At 34.7% G+C, this 21555-nt stretch overlaps 3 protein-coding genes across 8 annotated transcripts in view; 1 reads left to right on the top strand and 2 right to left on the bottom strand.

Moving 5' to 3' along the window:
* LOC125196198 (KH domain-containing protein At4g18375) overlaps window positions 1–8805 on the bottom strand; it is an 11828-nt gene extending 3023 nt beyond the window's left edge. The window contains exons 1-9 of one of the 5 annotated variants that reach the window (XM_048094612.1): window positions 8646–8805; window positions 7671–8276; window positions 6992–7486; window positions 6608–6847; window positions 6258–6521; window positions 5495–5550; window positions 5316–5412; window positions 4820–4952; window positions 2963–4731 (exon numbers count right to left, since the gene is read on the bottom strand). In XM_048094612.1, the coding sequence (XP_047950569.1) occupies window positions 4821–4952; window positions 5316–5412; window positions 5495–5550; window positions 6258–6521; window positions 6608–6847; window positions 6992–7486; window positions 7671–8270 (1884 nt within the window). In that variant the 5' untranslated portion in view covers window positions 8271–8276; window positions 8646–8805 and the 3' untranslated portion in view covers window positions 2963–4731; window position 4820. Of the gene's footprint in view, window positions 1–2962; window positions 4953–5315; window positions 5413–5494; window positions 5551–6257; window positions 6522–6607; window positions 6848–6991; window positions 7487–7670; window positions 8289–8645 lie in introns of those variants that run through there. The other 4 variants (XM_048094610.1, XM_048094611.1, XM_048094615.1 and 1 more) reach the window with 4 other exon arrangements.
* Window positions 8806–11099: 2294 nt separating this feature from the next.
* Window positions 11100–12084, top strand: LOC125196272. Its single transcript, XM_048094721.1, has 2 exons — window positions 11100–11372; window positions 11596–12084. Exon 2 carries the CDS (start codon window positions 11601–11603, stop codon window positions 11928–11930), a length of 330 nt encoding a protein of 109 aa, XP_047950678.1. The 5' UTR covers window positions 11100–11372; window positions 11596–11600; the 3' UTR covers window positions 11931–12084.
* LOC125196271 (protease Do-like 5, chloroplastic) lies at window positions 12062–14426 on the bottom strand. 2 transcript variants are annotated; one of them, XR_007171844.1, is made up of 8 exons: window positions 14128–14426; window positions 13851–14003; window positions 13412–13474; window positions 13207–13296; window positions 12871–12993; window positions 12701–12788; window positions 12517–12620; window positions 12062–12408 (listed from the first exon to the last, which is right to left on the bottom strand). XR_007171844.1 is itself a non-coding variant. In XM_048094720.1 (8 exons), the coding sequence occupies exons 1-8, from the start codon at window positions 14374–14376 to the stop codon at window positions 12302–12304; spliced, it is 948 nt and encodes a 315-aa protein (XP_047950677.1). In that variant the 5' UTR covers window positions 14377–14425; the 3' UTR covers window positions 12062–12301. The 2 variants fall into 2 exon arrangements, 1 of the variants encoding a protein (XP_047950677.1); XM_048094720.1 differs by having other exon boundaries at window positions 12517–12591; window positions 14128–14425.
* Between the last annotated feature and the right edge of the window lie 7129 nt (window positions 14427–21555).

Below are 21555 nucleotides of genomic sequence, written 5' to 3'. Positions count from 1 at the left end.
ACATTATCTTTTGTTCTGTGTAATACCTGATTGACTGCAGAATAAGCTGAGAGGAAGTCTATATATCGTTTGCCTTCCGGGTCCCATATGGATGATCCTTTGGCTTGAGAGAAGACAACTGGAACAGGATGGTAACTGCAGCACAACCACAGGCAATCAGCGTTACGCTAAGACAACAGAAAAAACTGTGAAAATCAAACTGCAACGAATTTCTTTTCGCCATCACAAAATTCATTCTCAGGACGAAGCACTTGGAAATTTCATTTTATGTGAGTTCTAAATTTGAATGATTTTTTCATATTTTGAGTGGGACTATAAATATGCTCCAAGAAGCATGGAAACCTATGAGGGGAAAACACTCATAAGTCTTAACAATCCAAATTTCGATGCTTAGATTTCAATGAAGAATAATGAATACAGCAAAAGTAGTAGACAATCATCTAAGACACAAATTAACAACGTTTGAAACAATTTTACTACACTTCAATCAAATCTATTTCAAATTCCAATAGCCTCAATACATCAAAAATAGGAAAACTACAATGATAAAACTAGTAGACAATCATGTAACACACAAATTAACAACCTTTGAAACAGTTTTACAACACTTCACTCAAAATCGATTTCAGATACCAATAGCCTCAATATCTCAAAAAGCAGGAAGATTATCACGATAAAACTAGTAGACGATCATGTAAGGCACAAATTAACAACCATTGAAACAGTTTTACTACACTTCACTCAAATCTATTTCAAATACCAATAGCCTCAATATCTCAAAAACAGGAATATTATCAAGAACAAACAAAATAATCTCGAATCAACTTCTCCGCAAAAACTGTGACTAGTAATGGTATATTCTTAGTGTTACCAACAAACATGGGAGCTTCCAAATTTCCATACACCTAGCAACAATTCAATAAAAACCCAATCTTCACAAAAAAAGGGATCAAAAAAACAACACAAAGCATGAGACAGAAACCAAAATCATTCCAACCATCTTCTCCACAAAAACTGCGGCTAGTTATGTTATTATCAGAGTGTTACAAAACATGGGAGCTTCCAAAATTCCCATACACCTAGCAAGAATTCAATAAAAATCCAATCTTTACAACAAAAATGATCAAAACACACAATGAAAAGAGAGGGGTGTATACTTGTGGGCGCTGCGCTGGTATTCCAAGTCGATGAGATGCTGAGAAGAGTGAGGTGAAGGGGCGGTGCTCTGAGCGACTGTGGCCATGTTTCTTGCCCTTCTCAGTGCTCCCCCCACCAAACATTGAATAGGCTTCTTCGACGCCATCGAATCGGATCAAACAGGGACGATCCTTGAATCTCGTACCGATTAATCCGTGGGGGTGTGAGTTGTAGTTGAATCCTTCCGCTTTCCTTTTTGTGGGTTTGGATAAAGATTACACTTTCCCAAAAATCCCAATCAGCTGCACTTATTTGTCACATTATGCCCAAGTACGATGTCAGTTACTTTGTGTGTTTTGGGATTTTTTTTTTAATTTCAAATTTGATCATAGGGTAACGATACGGCGACACCTGATTAGGTACTCATGTGCTCGATACTCACACTATATTTTTTATTTTTTCATATTGTCAAATGCAAGTGCATAATGAAAATTAAATTCAAATGAAAGAAATAAGTACTAGAAATGGAAAAACGTCTCTATTACTATGAAACGGAGGGATAGTCAGTAAAAATTTGTAGGAGAACGAATCTATACATATATAAAAGGCGAGTTTTGGGTCATTTTTGAAAATTTATGAATTATGAGTATAGATTTGAATATTAATAAATATAGGGTGTAAAAATGAAAATATTGATGTGAATTTAGTTTTCTAATAATGATAATAATTTATTTATTGTTTAAGCATAATTTAAATATAATAAGTCAATATAAACAAAGGAGTTACTACCGTTACCAACATAAATTGATATGTTATTATTATAGTAGTACTTATAATTATCAAATTTGGTTGATAATAACATTTTATGTTATAGATTCCAAAAGACTTTTATTGTTTAGGGTGGAAAATACTTCCAATTTTGACCAAATAATATACCATTACCACTACAAAAATGAATTTATACATTAACTATAACTAAATCACAAATTAATGAGCCAACTATTTTATAAGTGACATAATTGCATGAGCCGTTACACGTTCGTTTCCATTTGAATTCACTAAAAAATTAAATTTCTAATCATAAATGGATGAAATTGAAAGGTTTTAGAATAGCCCCCCAATTCATTTGTTTGGACTATATATATATGATTTGATAGTTTATAATTCACCCACTCGATGCTTTATTTTCTGCACAAGTTTTGATTGATTTTAGGTATTCTTCTAAATTTTTCAACGATATTATTTTTGCTTTTAATTTTAATATATATTTATACATTGCTATTGTGGCAAAAGTTCATGTTCCCATCAAACAATTTTCTAATTTAGCATCAAATTTAAATATATGTATTTATACTATTGTTATTTTTTGTTGAAAGTTCTTATATAGATGGAGGCAATCTGACCGGAGAAGATGACACCGGCAAGGGCGATGAAGTGCTGGAGATTATGACTGGAAAAGGTGAGGCTATTGGAGATAGAGACAAGCGGATAAAAAACGTTGGGATGGATACTGAAATTCCATATGCTACCACATTGAACCCATTCTTGAGTGTTTATAGCACAGCGTGATCCAAAGAATAAAGTCAATAACTTGTGTCACACAAGTTTGATGGTTCAAGCAAGCTAAACATACAAATTTAAGACCTTGTCCAATGATACTACAAGATTTTGTACTCATATTTGGACAGCTCTTGACCTGTCCGATCATCTTACATAAAATGATAAAACTCCCTCTTACAACAGATGCAACAGAACACTTTCTAGTTCTGGACTTTAATGTGTGAACTGTAAATTCACAAATGACACACATATCTGCTAACATATGTACACAAACTTCCCTATATAACGAAAATTTCATGATATGATACAAGAATATTACAACAATCTGGTTCAAACGCTTCACAAAATCTAAAATAGTTGCTTTAAACTGGATATATATTTACACCTTCGAACAAACAATGAAAATCCCCATCAGCCGCCATATTCCATAACGGCATAGCCAAATCTAAGACTAAGATTATGCCATCGGCAGGTAAGAAACTCAAGATCTACTAGACTAACCCATCTACCATAGCTTTCACAGGCATGGAGACCTTAATCGGGAATAGACTAAGACATGATCATGTAGGGCGACTAATAAGGTTTGTTTCATGTCAAGAAAACGAAACGAGGGCATAAAGAGACCGTGTAATTAACTAATGAAATTTCATCAAAAGTGAGAAGCAATGCGAATTGGTTTAAACCTGATATACTTAAGAACTAGACTTGTTAGCATATAACTATTCTAGCAGATAAGCCATTGGTGAGAATCAAGCAGATTTAAGTACTCACCAGATCACGAAACTCTTACTCTGTTTTACTAAGAACAAAGTTGAGGAATATGAAAGAAAATTAAATTGCACCGAATTCCCAACTACACAAGCATAACGTCAAACCTCACATATGCAGCAGAGCTTTTAGGTTCAAGGATTATTCTGATTCAGAAACAGCATAACCTCTATTATTCAAAGCAGATATGTTAGACAAATGCAGATTAGAAACTACGCAAACCACTTGCACTAACTAGATTGAGAATGAGCTCTGCGGCCCAGATCTAAAGCCTATCGAGAATCTGAAGGTGAAGAGTCTTTTCAATTGAGACAGACTTGATCTCGTGTACAAGGATGAGGACAGTATGTGAATAATAATAATAATGTGAACACAGGGATTAGGAAGAAAGTAAGTTTAGGATCCAAAATCACATTCACTCATAGTAGAAAGGATTACTTTAATGTCTTGATAAATGAGCTAGGACTGATCTTAATCTTCGTGTTTGTCGGTTCAGTATAAGCCTATGCAGGCCAGTAAAACAAAGGTAGTATGGGCCATACCTGATGTAAAATAGAACAATACTGTCTGCTACTAAGGGTCCAATTGATTATAATTGAAACAAGGTAAAATATAAACTTCCAAATGAAGATTATGGGTAAGCGAATGTCATATTGTAACATTTTCTATTCCTGTAAAGAACATGTCAATGGACCTTCTAGAGGATTTGAGTAGAGATTTAGAGGACATGAAACAACATAACATTGGATCAGATTAGTAAGCTAATGAGGAAACCAACGCAAGCTATTCAACAACAGGCATATTGGAATTTGTAGCTTATGATTGATAGATATTGTCTTGCCAGAGCAGAAGCAGTGCATTTTATTAAGAGAGAGGCCATTCTGAGCTTATCACTAAAAGCACGATGAGCACGGAGAGGCACATGAGGAAGAGAACATTGATTAGAGGCACAACAATAAGACAGAAGCAGTAGCAGCAAGCAAGGAAGGAATACATAAGATTATGTGTCACGATCTTGAAAATCAAGTCAACAAATAAGATTTTAAGAAGAGTCTGACGAATGAAACGAATAGGAATGAAATTTCCTATTCTCTTATGATGCTGCTGCAGATGAACGAATATATCCTTATCATGCAGCCACTAGAGTTGATACCACTTAGAAATAGATATGTAAAACTTTTTAGAAGCCTCTTCATAAGAATCCCTATAGAGGAGATGAGAATCCACCGGAAGCCTAAGAAGAAGATTGATCTCCACGAACGGGACCTAAAGGAGGATGAGAGAAGTAACCTTTGTTCACAAACCGCAGATATGAACTAGTTTCAATTTCATACGAATGGAGCTACCCTTGAACCTTAAGTGGCCATAATGAATGCTTGAATCAAGTTTTCAGCAGCACGCTTTTCCTCGGAGGTGCCAGATATTATAGCCACACGATCGCCTCGCGAAGACTTGGAATCTGGAATATCAATAGCTGCTCCAGATATCTAGCAAAGAATAAAGCATCCAGATGAGGTGAGCCAATATGTGAATATGAAGGGCATATTGAACAACCATGAGGTCCACTCAGAGTCAAATAATTTGCGGTAAAGATTTGAAAAATGTCCAATAAATGAAAATTAATAGAATGACAAGAAATTAATAAAGAATCCCATTCTAACAGACAACTTAGCCAAGCTGCTGGACCAAGATCACTAGGAAAACGACAAACTTTTAATGTATTAACTTGATCAAGAAACAAAACTGAAACACAAGTCAACACAATGGCACGAAGTATGTGAGACCAGAATTAATAAAATATGAGAATATTTTCAATTTCACGCATGATGCATCGAGAAACAACAATTTACCTTGCGTATATTCTCAATATTTGTGCCGCCTTTTCCAATTACTTTACCTATCGCATGTGCAGGGATGACCATTTCCAACACAGATGGCCGAGACAACCTGATTTAAGCCAAGATTTTAATCATATAAGGGCATTAAGAATAAAAACACGAAATAAGGACTCAAGTCGAGAGTGACTAACCCTGAATATAGTGATGCCGAATGTGAAGGCAAAGATCCATAGCCAGTGTCCTCCATCTATAAAAAGAAACCAAACAATTGTAATCGGGTGTTGCATATTAACGACCTTGGACCAAGAAACTCATGGTAACTGCAAAATACAAATAACAAAAGTTTGGCATGCATATATTTCTTAGTTATCCGAAACGACTAATATTTATGCACAGGAGTCCAGACAGAAGTCACAGAAGTATAACAAATCACTACTGAGATAGATGAGCTTTCACAGCATAGAAGGTGCAAAAGCCATAGTAAGACTCTTTTATTAATCCCGATCAGTTTCCACTCATAAAATATTTCATCAACCCATAATGGCGAAAAATATAAGATCTTTCCAAAAGGAGAAGGTTCACAAAATTCTGCCGAACATTTATTCATTAGTGTACCATGAACTCATGACAATATCGACAATCTTCCAATTGGACGCTAGTATCAACTTGCCAACAATGTAATCAACAATTTAATAAATACGATTCCACATAGTAAAGCAAACCACTGAAGTGATTTATGAAGGACACTACTGATATCAAGGCCAATATAACTGTAGAGAACGTGGTAGTCAAATCAGAAAAAATAAGATAATTATAGCAGCTGAAGCTGAGTACACCGACACACTAATTGCAAATTTCAGTAATCTGAATGTTGTTATAAGTTACTTACATTATGCTTCACTTTTTCATCTTTATATGCAATAAATTAAACAAAAAAAAAAATTAGAAGCATACTGATAAGGACCCATATCCATATCCGCGGGGGGAAAGTAATCGCAAACCACTGTCTGCTTCAGCTCTTTCGTCATAACTTAATGCAGCACCAGAGTGTCCACCATGGAAAACTGATGACATTGGAAGAGATGCACCACCAGCATATAATGCCCCAACACCAGTAGAAGCATTGTGCATGTCTTCCCTATCCTTCAATACATCATCTCGGAGCCTCAAAACAATCTGAATAAGTGCATCTCTCAGATTACCAACTTGTCCATACACCTGCGTAAGTTACACATTTTGACATGAATAAGAAAACAAACATGGGATACTTTCAGACTGCAAAAGTATAATACAACTAATTTCACCTCAACAAGTTCGTCATCTCCACCATCAAAATTAGGCTTCTCGCTTTTAGAAATTCGTATATCTGCTAAAGTTCTTCTCCGAATTTCATTGATTATCGAACCACTTTTCCCAATGATGCAGCCAATAACCTTTGACGGAACAAGGAGCCGCATAGTTACAGTATCACCATCTTCACTATTTATCTTTCCTTGTAACAACAGAACAGCTTCAACTGCCATGGATTTCAAATCTTCTGATGACTATTCAAAAATAAACAACAGGGTTAGTAAGTAAAGTAAGACAAAAAGCCGAAAAAATGCATAAGCAACTAAGCAAGTAGCACCAAAATGATACTACAGAAAATGTAAATGCGTTGTATGCACATATTGTTTTGGCAGAAATACCTCATAGGAGCTCACAGTGATGACACACTCACTATGGTTGGCCTTGGGGTCCTCAACTTCAATACGAGCACCACTCTCTTGCCTTATACCTTTAATAGAACTTCCACCCTTCCCAATAACGCGACCAATCTTGTTGGAGGGGCACAACACTTTTATGGTTAGTTCCTCAGAACGCGACGCACCACCATAACCAGACACCATCGGGAGAGCAGATGAATATATTGGCCAAGTTCCCCGGGCATCAGCATAGCCTGGGATATCGTGTGCGTGTGAAGGACGTAAGCTAGAAGGCATTGGTCTAGCATGGTTAATGGGCTCTACACTTGAATAAATCCCAGTAGCAGGATACATTGGAACATCTGATGGAATAATGAAGCTTGGAGGTGCTTCGGGGACAGAAGTGTCAAGAGGAATGCTCTCCTTTGCTGTAAACTTGTACATAATCGCAGAAATGGCAAAAAGTGCTTTCTTGACCGCATCGGGCTCACCAGATATCTAACAATGAGCAACGACATACATAATCAGGTAAACTAACAGCCTGCATTTATGTGGATTACATTAACTAATCATCCACATCCAACCAATCAAGTGAAAAAACGAAAAGTATAAAATTGCATTCAAGACAAGATAAGTTATTCACGCTTCAAGCTCTTTGTTTTCGTTTCAAGAGTCAACTAACCATAACAAAATTGTCAAACTCCAGCGCACAAGAATGAGATGGATCACCAGCATCCTTAGGATTAACCTTGATGTGCGTCCTTGTCTTGTTCCTCAATTTCTTAATCGTTGCACCAGATTTCCCAATAATATTAGCAGACTGGCTAGATGGAACTAGAAGCTGACATTCCTCCCTCTCTCTGTCTCTCCTCCTCGTGTCTGAATCTCCAAGTGCAGCTACAGCATTTGCAATCGCGCCATGCACCCTGAGCAGCGCATCTTGTGCGGGACAAAGAAGCCGGTTATCATTGAACTCATCATCCACATCAAGCTCCTCCCTTTCCCTCACATAGCAATAGATAGTAATAACTCTGTCTCTAGAACCTGGAAATGGATCCACCACTTTCACCTTTGCCCTCGAGTCTTGCCTGATGGAATTAATCACTTTCCCACTCTTCCCAATCACACTCCCAATAACAGTATCCGGACACAAAATTCTGTACACTATCACTTCATCGTTTCCCCTTTCATCCCTCTCCCTATCCCTATCAGTTCTCCTCTTCTGGTTCCTTCCGTCTGCATCATCCCGATATGAACGATGACGCTTCCCACTCTCACCCATTGCTCACTGAACACAAGCCTCCAATTATTCAACCATTGAATCAAAACATTGAACATTAAAATTGCAACAGAACATTGGAGATAAAATACAGTATAAATGAATTCAACATCACTTCACACACACACACAGTAAACAGCATGAATCTATCATCTAAAACTCTTCTCTAGATAAAAGAATCAAATAAGTAATCCTAACAAACACAATAAGCCCCAAATAAGATGAAAAAAAACACCAAAACCGAATATAAACTAATAATCTGAATCAGCTAAGGCAGTGATGAATCAACAATTGTGGAGCAAATGCAGAAAATTCGCCACATATAGATTGAAAACAAGCCAATTTTTTACCAAATGCGAGATTAAAAAAAAATATTACCAGAAACCACAGCTCGGCGAAAAACCCTAAATCAGGAATATGCACGCTTAAAAATTACAGCGTATCAAACATTATAGTATTTGAGTCGCCAGAGCGATGAAGATGTCAGTCAATGGAATAAAAATGGCATAACCGTTTACATACAAATAGCTTTTGATAAAATTTATGTTAAAAAAGAATCAATTTTTATGTTCTAAAACTGTAAAAGACTTCATTAGATTGCACAGTTTTGTACCCAATCCGTAAATAGATAGATTTGTACAGTTAAAAAGGGTAAATCGTCAGATATGTTTTGATAAAAGTCAGCCTGATGATAATTTTAAATTCTCTTTATACAGTAAAACAATTAATCAAATGCACTATTTTATTATACTAAGTTATTAACCAGATGGATTTTTAGAATTAAAATTTGTACATGGCATAAATTTACACCCAAATATATATTATAGGAGATGTTGTAGTTGTAGGATTAGGTCTAGGTGATCCTCACCAGATAGCAAACTAGTACTATAAGAAATCTCGATTTCAATTTTGGTAATATGGTTCAATTTAGTTAACAAGCTAATACAAGTCAATTAAAATGAAAATTAACGAAGCATTATTTTGGGAAAAAAAATATAAATTAATCTTGTATTCTTTTTTCCAAGATTTAGGATTGCGTGACGAGGATTGTATGCTGGGAAAGTAATTTGATAACAATGAATAACTTTTGTGTTTGGTAAAAATATGAAAAGTAATATGATTCCTAATTATTAAATTACCATATTTGGTGAGATTATAAGAAAATAAGGAAAGGAATCTGATTCCAAAACTTAGGGAAAGTTATATACTCCATAAATTTCAGGATTTTTTTCCACATCTAAACCTAGGTATTCTTTTTCCTAGATTTAGGATTTTAGAAATATACGCTCTTAATTTGGCGACTTTATCCACCTCTGGTAGAAAACCGAGAACTATGCAAGACGGCATACATATCATCTTCGTTGGTAGTGACTTTCTTCCCCTTCTTCAGTTTGTCAACCATTGGCAAAACAAAATTGCAATTGTTCTCACACCTTAATGCGTTCTCCAACTAAGACGAAAATATTTGTTGATTAATTTTAAGTCTGCTTGGGTTGGCCGTGAAAACACCATATTTTTTACCTTGAGAATCAAGAATAATGCATCGAATGTATAAAATCATTTTATTCACATTGAAACAATTGTATTTGGAAAAAAATTAATTAGGTAACGTATTTTTAGGTCACAGGACAAAAAGTTGTTCTCTATTTCTTAACTGTATCAATTTTTGGGAAACACCATTGTTTTCTTCTCCTATATCTTAACTGCATCAATTTTGCAGTAGTATCTTACTAGTAATTGTTTTCATCGAATAATGCAATTGTTAGAGGTGATGCTTGAATTAATCTACTTATATGAACATTCATGAATATGCTAATGATCAGTCTAATGTTTAATGGTATGGTACTTTATTTTACAATCTTGTATATTTTGTCCAATTTAAAAGATTATATTTAATAAATGAAATAAATTCATAATCCTTACATGTAGGGATACCAATCTAGCCCGAAACCCACGGGTCGACCTGAATTACCCGGTAAAATCATAGGGTTAGGACCGGAAAATCACAACCCATATTCAGAAGCGGGCTACAAGGACTAACCCCTTCGGGTCGGCGGGTTATGCGGGCTGGCCCGAGTGGGTTGCGGGTTAGCCCACGGATTGAGCATTTAATATAAAAATATAATTAAAATTTTGGATTATATACTTGTATGAAGTATATTTGGTATTATCAATATTAAATACAACATTGATATGAAGAATATACGGTAATTATGTATTCTCTCTCAAACTGAAAGTTAGTGTTATATGAAATGCATGATTTCCTTTAATTGTAGTCAGATTCATGTGTGCTATTAATTAAACGATATGTTTTCTATTTTGTTTCAATTTTCAATTGCTATTATTTTATTTCTCTTGATCACTTTGATAATACTTTACTATTTGCGACAATCTGCTTTTTAATAATTTAGAATATTGGATTGGATAGAAAGTAACATATAAGATTACTATTGACCCGAATAGCCCGTGGGTAAGCTCAAAACCCAAAGATTTAGGTTTATGGCCGAAAATTTATAGCCCGAAAAATTCACAGCCCGAAAAACTCGCACCCAAATAGCCCGACAACCCGAGTGGATTGACCCGAACCCAAGTGGGTTAAGCCCAATTGACATCCCTACTTACGTGTTTTCAAATACATGAATCCTATTATTTAGTACTCATATTACGAGGAATAATATTCTTAGGAATCGTAATACTGAAATCATTTTCCATTCAAACTTTAATTTTCATTTTTAAAAAGTAATACTGAATTTTTTCATTATTACTTGTATTAATATATTTAATTTAAAAAGAGAATTTTGTGAATAAATCTGGGCCTATCAAAATAATGCAACAAGCCCACTACATATTTCACAGTCACAGCGCCGCTTAATCTTCATCTTCTTCACCCTACTCTCCTCGTCAATTCCAATTTCCATATTAATCGAAGGAATTCAAATTTTTAGGAGATTTTGATTAGAGAAATCCTTCTGTTCAGTCCTCGAAAATTCCACAAGAAAAATTCTACATCTACTTGTTATGCCCTAAATCCAGCGATACCTGACATCAACAACACAAGGGATACATCACAGCTTCGCATCCATTTTCGATTTCAGAAGATCGAAGGTAAATATGTTTCTATCACGTTAATCAATCGATAAAGAGCATATATGCATAATTTTAGGTTTTTTTTCGATTATCGAATGATTTATTTTTTCATCTGAGAAAGAGGCGAACGCCAAATCAAAAATCTGAATGCAATTAAATAACGTCGAAATCAGCAGATAGATCTATACAGTTGAAATTTGAGCTGGATCTGAAATGCAAATTGAATTTGATTGATGAACAGTTGCGATGGACGGTCCTGATCGCGAGGCGGTAGAGAAATGCGACGGATCTGAATCGAATTCGGTGGCGATTGCGAAGAAACTGATACACGGCAGGATGCTGATCGGAATCAAGGACGGGCGGTTCTTCGTAGGCTCGTTTTACTGTATGGATAAGCAAGGGAACATCATTCTTCAAGACGCGGTCGAGTATCGCAGCACCAGACGGTCTTCCCCTTCTCCGATGGAGCATCGTGGCGTCGGTCTCATCCTCATCCCCTCGTCGTGCAGGACTTCTTGCCACGTCGATTGCTCCATTCAGGATCAGCTCTCTCTGCTCTCCCTAAACCACGACTGACCGATCATATCAACGGACGGTCAATCTCTTGTTTCAGGTCGTCGTTTGATAGTTTCGTTTAAAGCGACGCATTTCCTTTTGAAAATGTGTATTTTCTGAAACTGAGTGATTGAAAATTGAAGAAATAGGGCTATGAATCAGGTTGGTATTGAAAGAGATCTCCAATTGTCATTATACAAGTTTGTACAAATGCAAGAGTCGATATCTCGTCGCGGTTATAATGTGTCTCGTGGCGAGCTATCGACGAATGGGATGATATATTTAGAAACAAGCTTGGATGTATGAGATTATATTCATATACATTTCAAAAGTGCTAGAGAAAATATATAACGCAACCTAAATACGGTGGTCATGGCTTGGCTCTGCCTCTATCAGTAACGATCTGCATACGGGGTTCCATACACGATGAGGGTAGGCACGACGCGCAGAGCTGTGTCGATGGGTATTGCAAAGTTCACACCGGAAGACATTCCACTGCCTGCATAATAGCTCAAAATGTTGTCATCGTTTCACTGTAACTGAGGTTTGTGGTTATGATCTCAGACATAAACTCTGTCAAGATGAAGCGATCGTGTTGAAACTTTACCTCTGCGAGTGAAGGTAGCTGTATTCACTCCAATAACATGACCATATGAATTGATCAGAGGTCCACCTGAGTTTCCTGCAGTGGTGGAAGAGACGTAGCCTCGACTGATGGAAGGCAAAACGAAGCAAACATACATCGCATTATGAAGAGACGAAACGCCCCAAGAAATTTCAAGAACTGTTACCAGCATTGATAGCAGCATCTGTTTGGATTGCTCCTCGAATGGCTCTCCCATTGGGGGAGGGTATCTCTCTACCCAATCCACTGATAACCTGCAAAATTGCATCTCTTTAAGTAGTTATCATGATGGCATCATCAAGCAATCGAATTCCTTTAAAGAGTATATGTTGTTACCCCGGTCGTAAGAGTATTCTCGTATCCATATGGATTTCCGATTGCAAAACAGCTCTGCCCTACTTGTAACGCGCTGGATGTGCCGATTGCCACTGGCTTTAACTCGTTTCCTACCGCATCAACCTGCCACAGAAATCGAGTGATACAAATATGAGAGATCTTCTACATACTAAAACTCAGAAACTCAGGAAATCGGGGAGAAAATAGGCCGAATTTGAGGGCAATAGATGAGATGGAAAACGAGAAATGGCTATGCTGATGCATTCTTTGCTCAGAAAAATGTAGACAGCAAAAGCAACACACATATGTAGAAGAAATTTATACTCATATTAGCACCTTGAGAACAGCAAGATCATAGTCTGGATCAAAGCCAACTATCTTGCCTTCCCTAGTGATACTTTTGCCTCCAGAATCGACTAAATATACCTGAAGCAACAAACAAGAAGAACTGTCCTTACGAATATCTTAACCAGTCAAGAACCTTAGCTGCTGAAATCTTGATTGTAAGGTAGTGCTCAGCATAAAAATGAACAAAGAGAACCTTACAACGTTGTAATCCACTCGTGTCCGTTGCCAGTTTGGAAACCACGTGATAGTTCGTCACCTGTTAGGAAATAACACAAGTGATCAGGCAATAAAATCTTTATGGCTTTCAGTTAGTATCAGTTATGCCAATATATTCAAGCCTTAGAAAGTGTTTAGTAACGTGTTACAAACGAAATACGAGAACTCATCCCCAAATACGAGAACTCATCCCCAAAGACTAGATTACCGGGAAATATAGCTCATTTTCACAACCGATGTGGGACATGTTTCTTTTCCCCGGAGTCCATAAAAATGGCTATGAATAGTTGAATACCATACACAATAGTGAAGTGTGTAATCTCATTTAAGAACTTAATCATAATCAATGCTCATTGTATGGTTTAATTCATAAATGTTGAGCAAAAAAACTAAAGAAAAGGGAGATTAAAACCTACAATGTGACCAAATTTATCCCAAATGAAACCAGAACCAGTCCCTTCCACTTCTGCATTATCATCCTCATCTTCACCAATATTATTTCCAGAACTGCTCTTTGGAATTTCAGCCAATTCGATATCCTTTATGTACACAACAGAAGATGAAGTTTCCTACATTTAGGCAAAATGCAAAATTCCTCTTAGTTAGGGTTGTGCAAACCAACAATTAACAGCCATATCCTAAATTAAATACAACTATTTAATCGAGATTGTATCGAGATAGAAAGAGTAAAACCTGGAAAATTTGAACAACACGAGTTTCTTCTTGATCGAGATCATCGAATTGTTGAGCGATGGCAGGTGGAGGAGTGGAGAGATTTGGATTTTGATGGCAATGCAAATATGTAGCGAGGAAAGAAGTAGTGAAGATTAGTGATTTTCGCCTTGTTATAGCGGCGCCGCTGCCTGAATTTGAGCAAGATGAGGGAGTGTGATGGAGTGGAATTGAAGATTTCACGCACATTGCAAAACCCAATTTCGCCATGGCAGCTCTGTGAGGGTGAAGGGGATAAGGAGGCTTGAATTTTGCCACGTGTAAAAGAGTGAAACATAAATAAAAGAGATTTCGAAAAATAATTTATGGTTTTATTTTAAACTTTAATCAATTTTCTGCAACAATTGTTTAGGCCCAAAATAAAAGTGGCTTATTAGTCGTGACCAATGGGCTTCTACAAAGAAAGTATGGTTGATGGGACTAATTTAAAAAGAATTGGAAATGTTAAATTTAAGTATTACTATTAAATAAAACAATTATGGTTATAATATAATGACACCTAAATTTGAAAATTATGCATGACAACTAATTATAATCAATTGTAACTAATAAGAGTACATAGATGAAGAGAAACTAAAAAAAATCCTATTGTAGGTTGCAATATTCAATTATGACTGGTATTTGAATATTATAATATAGTTTAGTATAATCATTTAAAGATTGTAAAGTACATATTAATGACCATTTATAAATGATCTAAACTAAGTGATTAATTGAGTTAATTTAAACACAGGAGTTGAAAGTTCATCTATAAAGTGCATTCACACTAGAAGTTAGGGGTGGGAATACGGATATTGGGTATTGGGTTTACCCGTACTCGACCCGATATCCGCCGGGTACTGGATACCCAATATCCAATTTTATGGGATCGGGTATGGGATTGAGTATTGAAATTTAAGATAAATCGGGTATTGGGTAACCCGAATGGGTATCGGATATTACCCGAATATCCAATTTATTATTTAAAGCATTTTTTAAATTAGGTTTAACCATTTAGGCTTCAAGAACTAGGCTAATTTATTTACTAATTACGACATACTAAATTAACTTTCTCTAAACTTATATAAATAAGTCAATCTCTATTACTCTAGGTCACGGCTTCTCCAAACTTTCAAGTTTTACGTATTTCATAACCAGCTCATGTGATTTTTATATTTTAGTTAATTAATTTAACTTTTGAATTATATTATTGGTTGCTTTTACAGTTTAATTAAATGCATAACTTTTATTATTTTACTTACATATTGCATAACCAATCTCCATAAATATAATCATATACTTTAAACTAAAAGTGACTCATTTTTATAATTTTATACTACAAAATAAATGCAACATTAACGATATTAGTCAATTTAAATATTTCTATATTTATATTAATATATAAAATTTGAATTTTTTTATTAGTTATTAACACATGTAAAGAGTCGGGTATTTGGGTACCCGATACGTCGGATATGGATACCCGGGGCGGATATTGGAGTACACGAAAATATATCGGGTCAGATTTTGGATAGACATTTAGATGATTTATGAGTTTGGATGCCCGATTTTTTCGGATGGTCGGGTATCGATGGACACCCGTATTCCCACCCCTAGCATAAGTCCATTTTTTATGAGTCACATTAGTAAGTTTAAGATCAGTAACAACACTAAGTCAATCTCATTATCAGCATAATGTCAGTTCACTTATTTAATCATTATTTTTATTTCTTTATTTTTTTTATATTTGTTAAGTTTAATGCTTGTAAAATAGGAAACAAATGCCTACAAAAATTCAAAAATTATTCATTAAAATTCCAACGACTACGTCAATTGAAAGATAACTTATGTGTCTTTTGCAAAGAAGAGCCAGAGACCGTTGATCATGTTATTTTCGGGTGCAGGTGTTCTAGTAGGTTGCGGTTATTGGAATTTATCTCTTTGTTTTCCCAAAGACCCGGTCTCGTGCTTCCTCAGCTGGATGGACGCTCCTTTCATCAAATTTGATAAAAAGATGTGGTGCTCCCTCTTCTATGTGACAATGTGGTCCATTTGGTGGCTTAGGAACAAAATTATTTTCGAGAAGATTGTCCTAAGTTGGAAAACTGAGAAGAGACTCTTACTATGGAATCTAGGTTCGCGGGCTAAAGGATGGTGTCCAGAGTTTCCATTTTTACATGAACAAATTTATGAGGAGTTGAGCCTGGTTAGAAGATGGATTGATATCAAGCATAAGGCTATGGTTGCAATCAAAAACCACTAAAAAGGTTTGTCTTGCCCTCGGTTTGATGTAAAGCTTTGTTAGCCTTGCTTGCATGGTAGCTAGTTGCTTGTGGTGTGAGCTTTGGTCGTACGCTTGTTTTTGCTTTTGGTTTAACGTTGGTACTTAATTTTTTCGTTGGTCTTGATTGGTTTTGTTGGGGTGTTGTTGTTGAACTCTTGCTCACCATTTTTAAGTTGAGCCTTTCTATATATATATAAAAAAAACATCAATTAAAACCAAAAATTTCACTAATAAAATACAAAAACTGCATAATTAAATTCCTACACTACACTTCCATTGTTATGCACCAAAATTTCTTCCATCAAATCTTATTGGAGATGAACGTAAGTTAGTTCCTTCCACAAATCTACAATAAAGATCGTCGACGCAAGAAGTCTCAAAATTGGGCGGCGCACTGTAACATTTGAGAGAAAGTGAGAACGGAATGAGAGATAATTAAATAATGGGAAGGATGACGATATATATAAGAGCATCTCCGATGCCGGCTAGCCAACCGGTTAGCCGATTCGCGTCGCTAGTCAGTCGGCTAGCCGAACCATTGCAGCAGGCTAGCCGAGAACCGGCGAGAAAAGCGGCGTGGGCTAGCCGATTCGGGTGTGCTGGCCGATGCGCTGGCCGCCATTGTGGCGTGCCGATCGGCCAGCGCTATTTTTTAAATTTTTTTTAAATTTTTGAAAAACTATATAATGTATTTTTTAATATTTTTTTTATGATTTTTTTTAATTATGTAATTTTTAAATAGACACACAGACGACGAGCTAGATCCAATACAAAATTAAGACCTAAAACAGAAACATGTCATAGCGTCGGCTAGCGACAAACTATAACGGATTCAAGACATACTAACATTTTTTAATGTATTTTTTTAATAAATTAGTGAGGAGTAGAGTGGGGCGGCGGCTCGTGTGTGGAAGTCCGATTTTTTTTTTTATTATGTAATTTTTTTGATTTTTAGTTAATATACTTTTTTTATTTAAATAAAATTAACGAATTTTTTCCGTATATATGTCGTAAATTTAATTTCGTAATTTAATCGTAATTTTAATTCCGTAAATGTAGTATTTTTTGAATTATTTTTATTGCGGCTGGCCTATGGCTGGCCTAAATCTGATGTGGCAGGTGGATTTTTAGTGCTGCTGACGTGGCAGGAGAGAGAGTGGCTGGCCTATGGCTGACCTATTTGCATTGGAGATGCTCTAAACAAAATTATACTCCATCTGTCCTACAAAAATTGTCCCATTTTTCCATTTTTGTCTATCGTACAAAATTTATCCCATTTTACTTTTTACCATTTTTAGTAGTGGATCATATATTCAACTAACTCATTCCTACTAACATTTTATTATAAAACTAATATATGAAAGTAGGATCCACATTCCACTAATTTTTTTCAACTCACTTTTAATTACATTTCTTAAAATCCGTGCCCGGTCAAAGTGAGACAATATTTATGGGACGGAGGGAGTGTTAAAAAAATTGAAACACAACCGTTGATGCGGCTGCAATAGGGCCTAAAATCAACCGCAGCTATGGTAGATTTAGCAATCTGTCACCCTGATCCACACGTTTCAATAAAGCCGCAATCACAGCACACCGCATACACGAGCAACCTTATCGTGCGTGCCCTAAATATGAGACTTTTGTGCATTTATATGAAAACTGAAATCTATACATATATAAAAGGGGAGTTTTGAGGGTATTTATGAAATTAGCCACCTGGGTTGAACATTTAGGATTGAATAAATAAAGTTATACTTTCAATTTTGTGGTCTATATTTATATAATGTACTAGATTTTAGTGTTTGGTAGAAATTGTTTATAAAATTGTCGAGGCTCTCAAAAAGATTGCTAGAATGAAATTCTATTTACTATGTCATTGGGTTGTACATTTAGGATTGAATAAATAAAGTTGTACTTTCAATTTTGTGGTCTATATTTATATAATGTAAATTTTAGTGTTTAGTAGAAATTTTTATAAAATTGTCGAGACTCTAAAAAAGATTGGATTTTGCATCTTTTGTGATTATGAGAAGGTATGTGAACCGATTTTTCAAGTTATTGCATATTAATTGTCCAAAACATAACTCCCACCATCATTGTGTGTATCAATATTTGTCACTGCATTATAGCAATTACTCTATATTAATTGTCCAAAAAATAACTCTCATCATCATGGTGTGCATCAAATGCACATCTTATACTAATCTTTTACAACAATATAATATTTTGCCAAATTTAATTTTAACCTAAGTGGAGAATGTGAAGAGTTTGAAAACAGCCGCATAAGTTAGGGGATGAATTTTAATTTTTATAAAATAGTGTGCATTAATATAGAAAATGAAAGGTTAGAAAGCTTTGATTACATTATTATTAGATTAGCCGGCAGTTTTTAAAAAACGCTATATTGATGTTTAGCCATATCATTTATTTAAGATAATTTGAATTGTCGTTACTTTTTTCCAAATGATAACTATGGCTACTATTTGCAAATAAGTACTATAAATATAATTATCATCACTTTAAATCTTACATTAAATATTTGTTCATATAGCAGACTACTTATATTCCCGATATTGAAATATTATTCAAAGATATAAATAAATTACTTTTAAATTTAGATAAGTTAAATATCATAAAAATATTTTGCCCTATAAATATGACATTTGATCTATCCTCATATACCTACTTAGTTTATACAGCTCAAATTTCATCTTTTTGTTCTTCCCACGAGTAGCAAGGTTGATATCATGGAACCATGTCACACCTTGCTCGATGATCTACAACCAACGAAAACTAATTCGATTATCAAAGTCCGTTGCATCCATGTCTACGAAGTTGCCGCTCCTAGAGACAGAACTAATATCGTGAGTTTAGAATGTATTCTTCACGATCGAATGGTACATTGTTTTTTGCTTTTTAGTTATGTTTTTGCAAGTTATATGAAATCATTAGCTATGGCCTTTTTTTGTGTTCAGGCATAAGGATTCAAGCAACTATTCCACGAATTCTACACGCAAGGTTTGGTGCACTAAGTTTGGTGCACTAATTAGGGAAGGGGGTATTTTTCGTATACGCAATTTTCTCGTGAGGCAAAATCGGCCTCGCAATCCAGTTACAAATCAATACCACATTAAGATGATTTCAAGCATACAAATGTTTGAAGTTAATGAGCCTCAATTTCTAAAAATGCTTTTTTTTATTTCTAAGTCATTTGAGGAGATTATGCAGATTGGTAATGTGTGTGATGAACCACTTTTTGGTAAGATTATCATCTTTACTATACATTTTTTGGTTGTACTTTCAATATCATGGACGCGTTTTTGACCAAATAATTCATGGACTGATGACCGTGGTGGAAATTATTTGTCTAGCTTTGCATTTCATTTTTTAGCCTTCATATATGTATTTTATTCTTTTTATTACATTCCTTACACCTATGAAACACAATTATTTGATTAGATAGAATACAAGTATAGCTTCAACAAAACACTACTTCGGCTCTAATAAATAATACCACTGGGTGAATAGATGCTTGGATGAATGCAAGCAAAAAAAATTTTTGTTTACCGTTCACATAGCCCTATTGTAAAACACTTTCTTAAGATTTAGGTAAAAAAAACCTCTACTATCAGTAAGGATTATCAAGTAGGCCGACCCAGTGTAAGATATCGAATACTTATCTAAAATCCCCAAAATAGAATAAGTGAACAACAAAGTAGAATTGAATTGGGACAGAGGGAGAATTTTATGATATTTGATTCATTTGTTGGTCATGATGAGTATATTTTAAAGTTAAGGGTTTAAGATTAAGGTTTCAAGGTTTGAGTTTTTAGTGTATAGGGTCACTATATTGCAATGAAATGAAGCTCGACTAGAAAGTGTCTCATCAGTGCAATCTTAAATCATCAGTGTAAAATAGAATAAGTGAACAACAAAGTAGAACTGAACTTGGACAGAGGGAGAATTTTATGATATTTGATTCATTTGTTGGTCATGATGAGTATATTTTAAAGTTAAGGGTTTAGGGTTTCAAGGTTTGGGTTTTTAGTGTATAGGGTCACTATATTGCAATGAAATGAATCTCGACTAGAAAGTGTTTCATCAGTGCAATCTTAAATTATAGTAGCTTTTAATAAACAATATCTTAAATCTCATTAGGAGAAGTGGTAATTATACATTCTTTAGGTGTTTTTTTTTTGTTTTGTGTGATGGAAACTTGCTTTATTTTTTGGTCTCACGGTCAGAGTCATTTTTCCATTTTACAAAAATAATGTACAGTACTCCATTATTTTTCACGTATTTATATTTTAGCTGAATCCTAACTTCCCCCGTATATTTTTACTAAGCGGGCCATATTAAAACTTAAACTAAAAACAACCATTCTGCAGAAAAAATGGAGTAATATAGAGAGAGTTTAAATGATTCATTTTTTAATTTTAAATGCAAAATGATTAATACATATTTACGACTAAAGATAAAAAAGTAAAATGTGCGATTAAAGGGCCTCTAAAGATATAATCGTATGTTTGAACGTATGATTAGTAGATCTCTAATAACTAATAACATATTTCTTTGATAAATGGAAGACACTGACCATTGAAATCAAATTTAATTTAATAAAACTTAACAATATGAGTAGTGGTTGTAATTTTATTTGTTCAAATATTTGATGTTAAGAAATTACTTATTGGGCCCTTGGGGGTTTAGTTGTTTTATGAGTTTGAGTTTCTTTATCTAATTTGGCTCATTATTCAACTTTTTAATTTTGCAAAATTATTAATTTCTATTTATAATAAATTGGTTTGGCACAATCTATCCCCATAGTTATGGTTCGCTATCTATCCAACTATGGAATTCAAATATGTTTCTGTAAATTTAATCACAAATTATAAAATCGTATTCACGAATTTATTTAATAATTAGAAATTATAGTACTAATTTAAAAGGATAAAATACAAAATAAGAATGTGTCTAATAATAAATTAACTCTTAATATTAAATTAATCTAGCTTTTGAAAAGAATGCGGAGTTAGAAGTTTTAAATGGTGATAATATTTATAAACATATAATATTATACTACTACCTACGTTCAATAGTAGTTGAGTTATTTTGTCATTTTGGTATGT

This window comes from Salvia hispanica, chromosome 6 (assembly GCF_023119035.1).
Source record: "Salvia hispanica cultivar TCC Black 2014 chromosome 6, UniMelb_Shisp_WGS_1.0, whole genome shotgun sequence".
NCBI lineage: Eukaryota > Viridiplantae > Streptophyta > Magnoliopsida > Lamiales > Lamiaceae > Salvia > Salvia hispanica.
The sequence above is the reverse complement of the archived record's forward strand: the minus strand, read 5'-3'. Positions and strand labels throughout refer to the sequence as shown.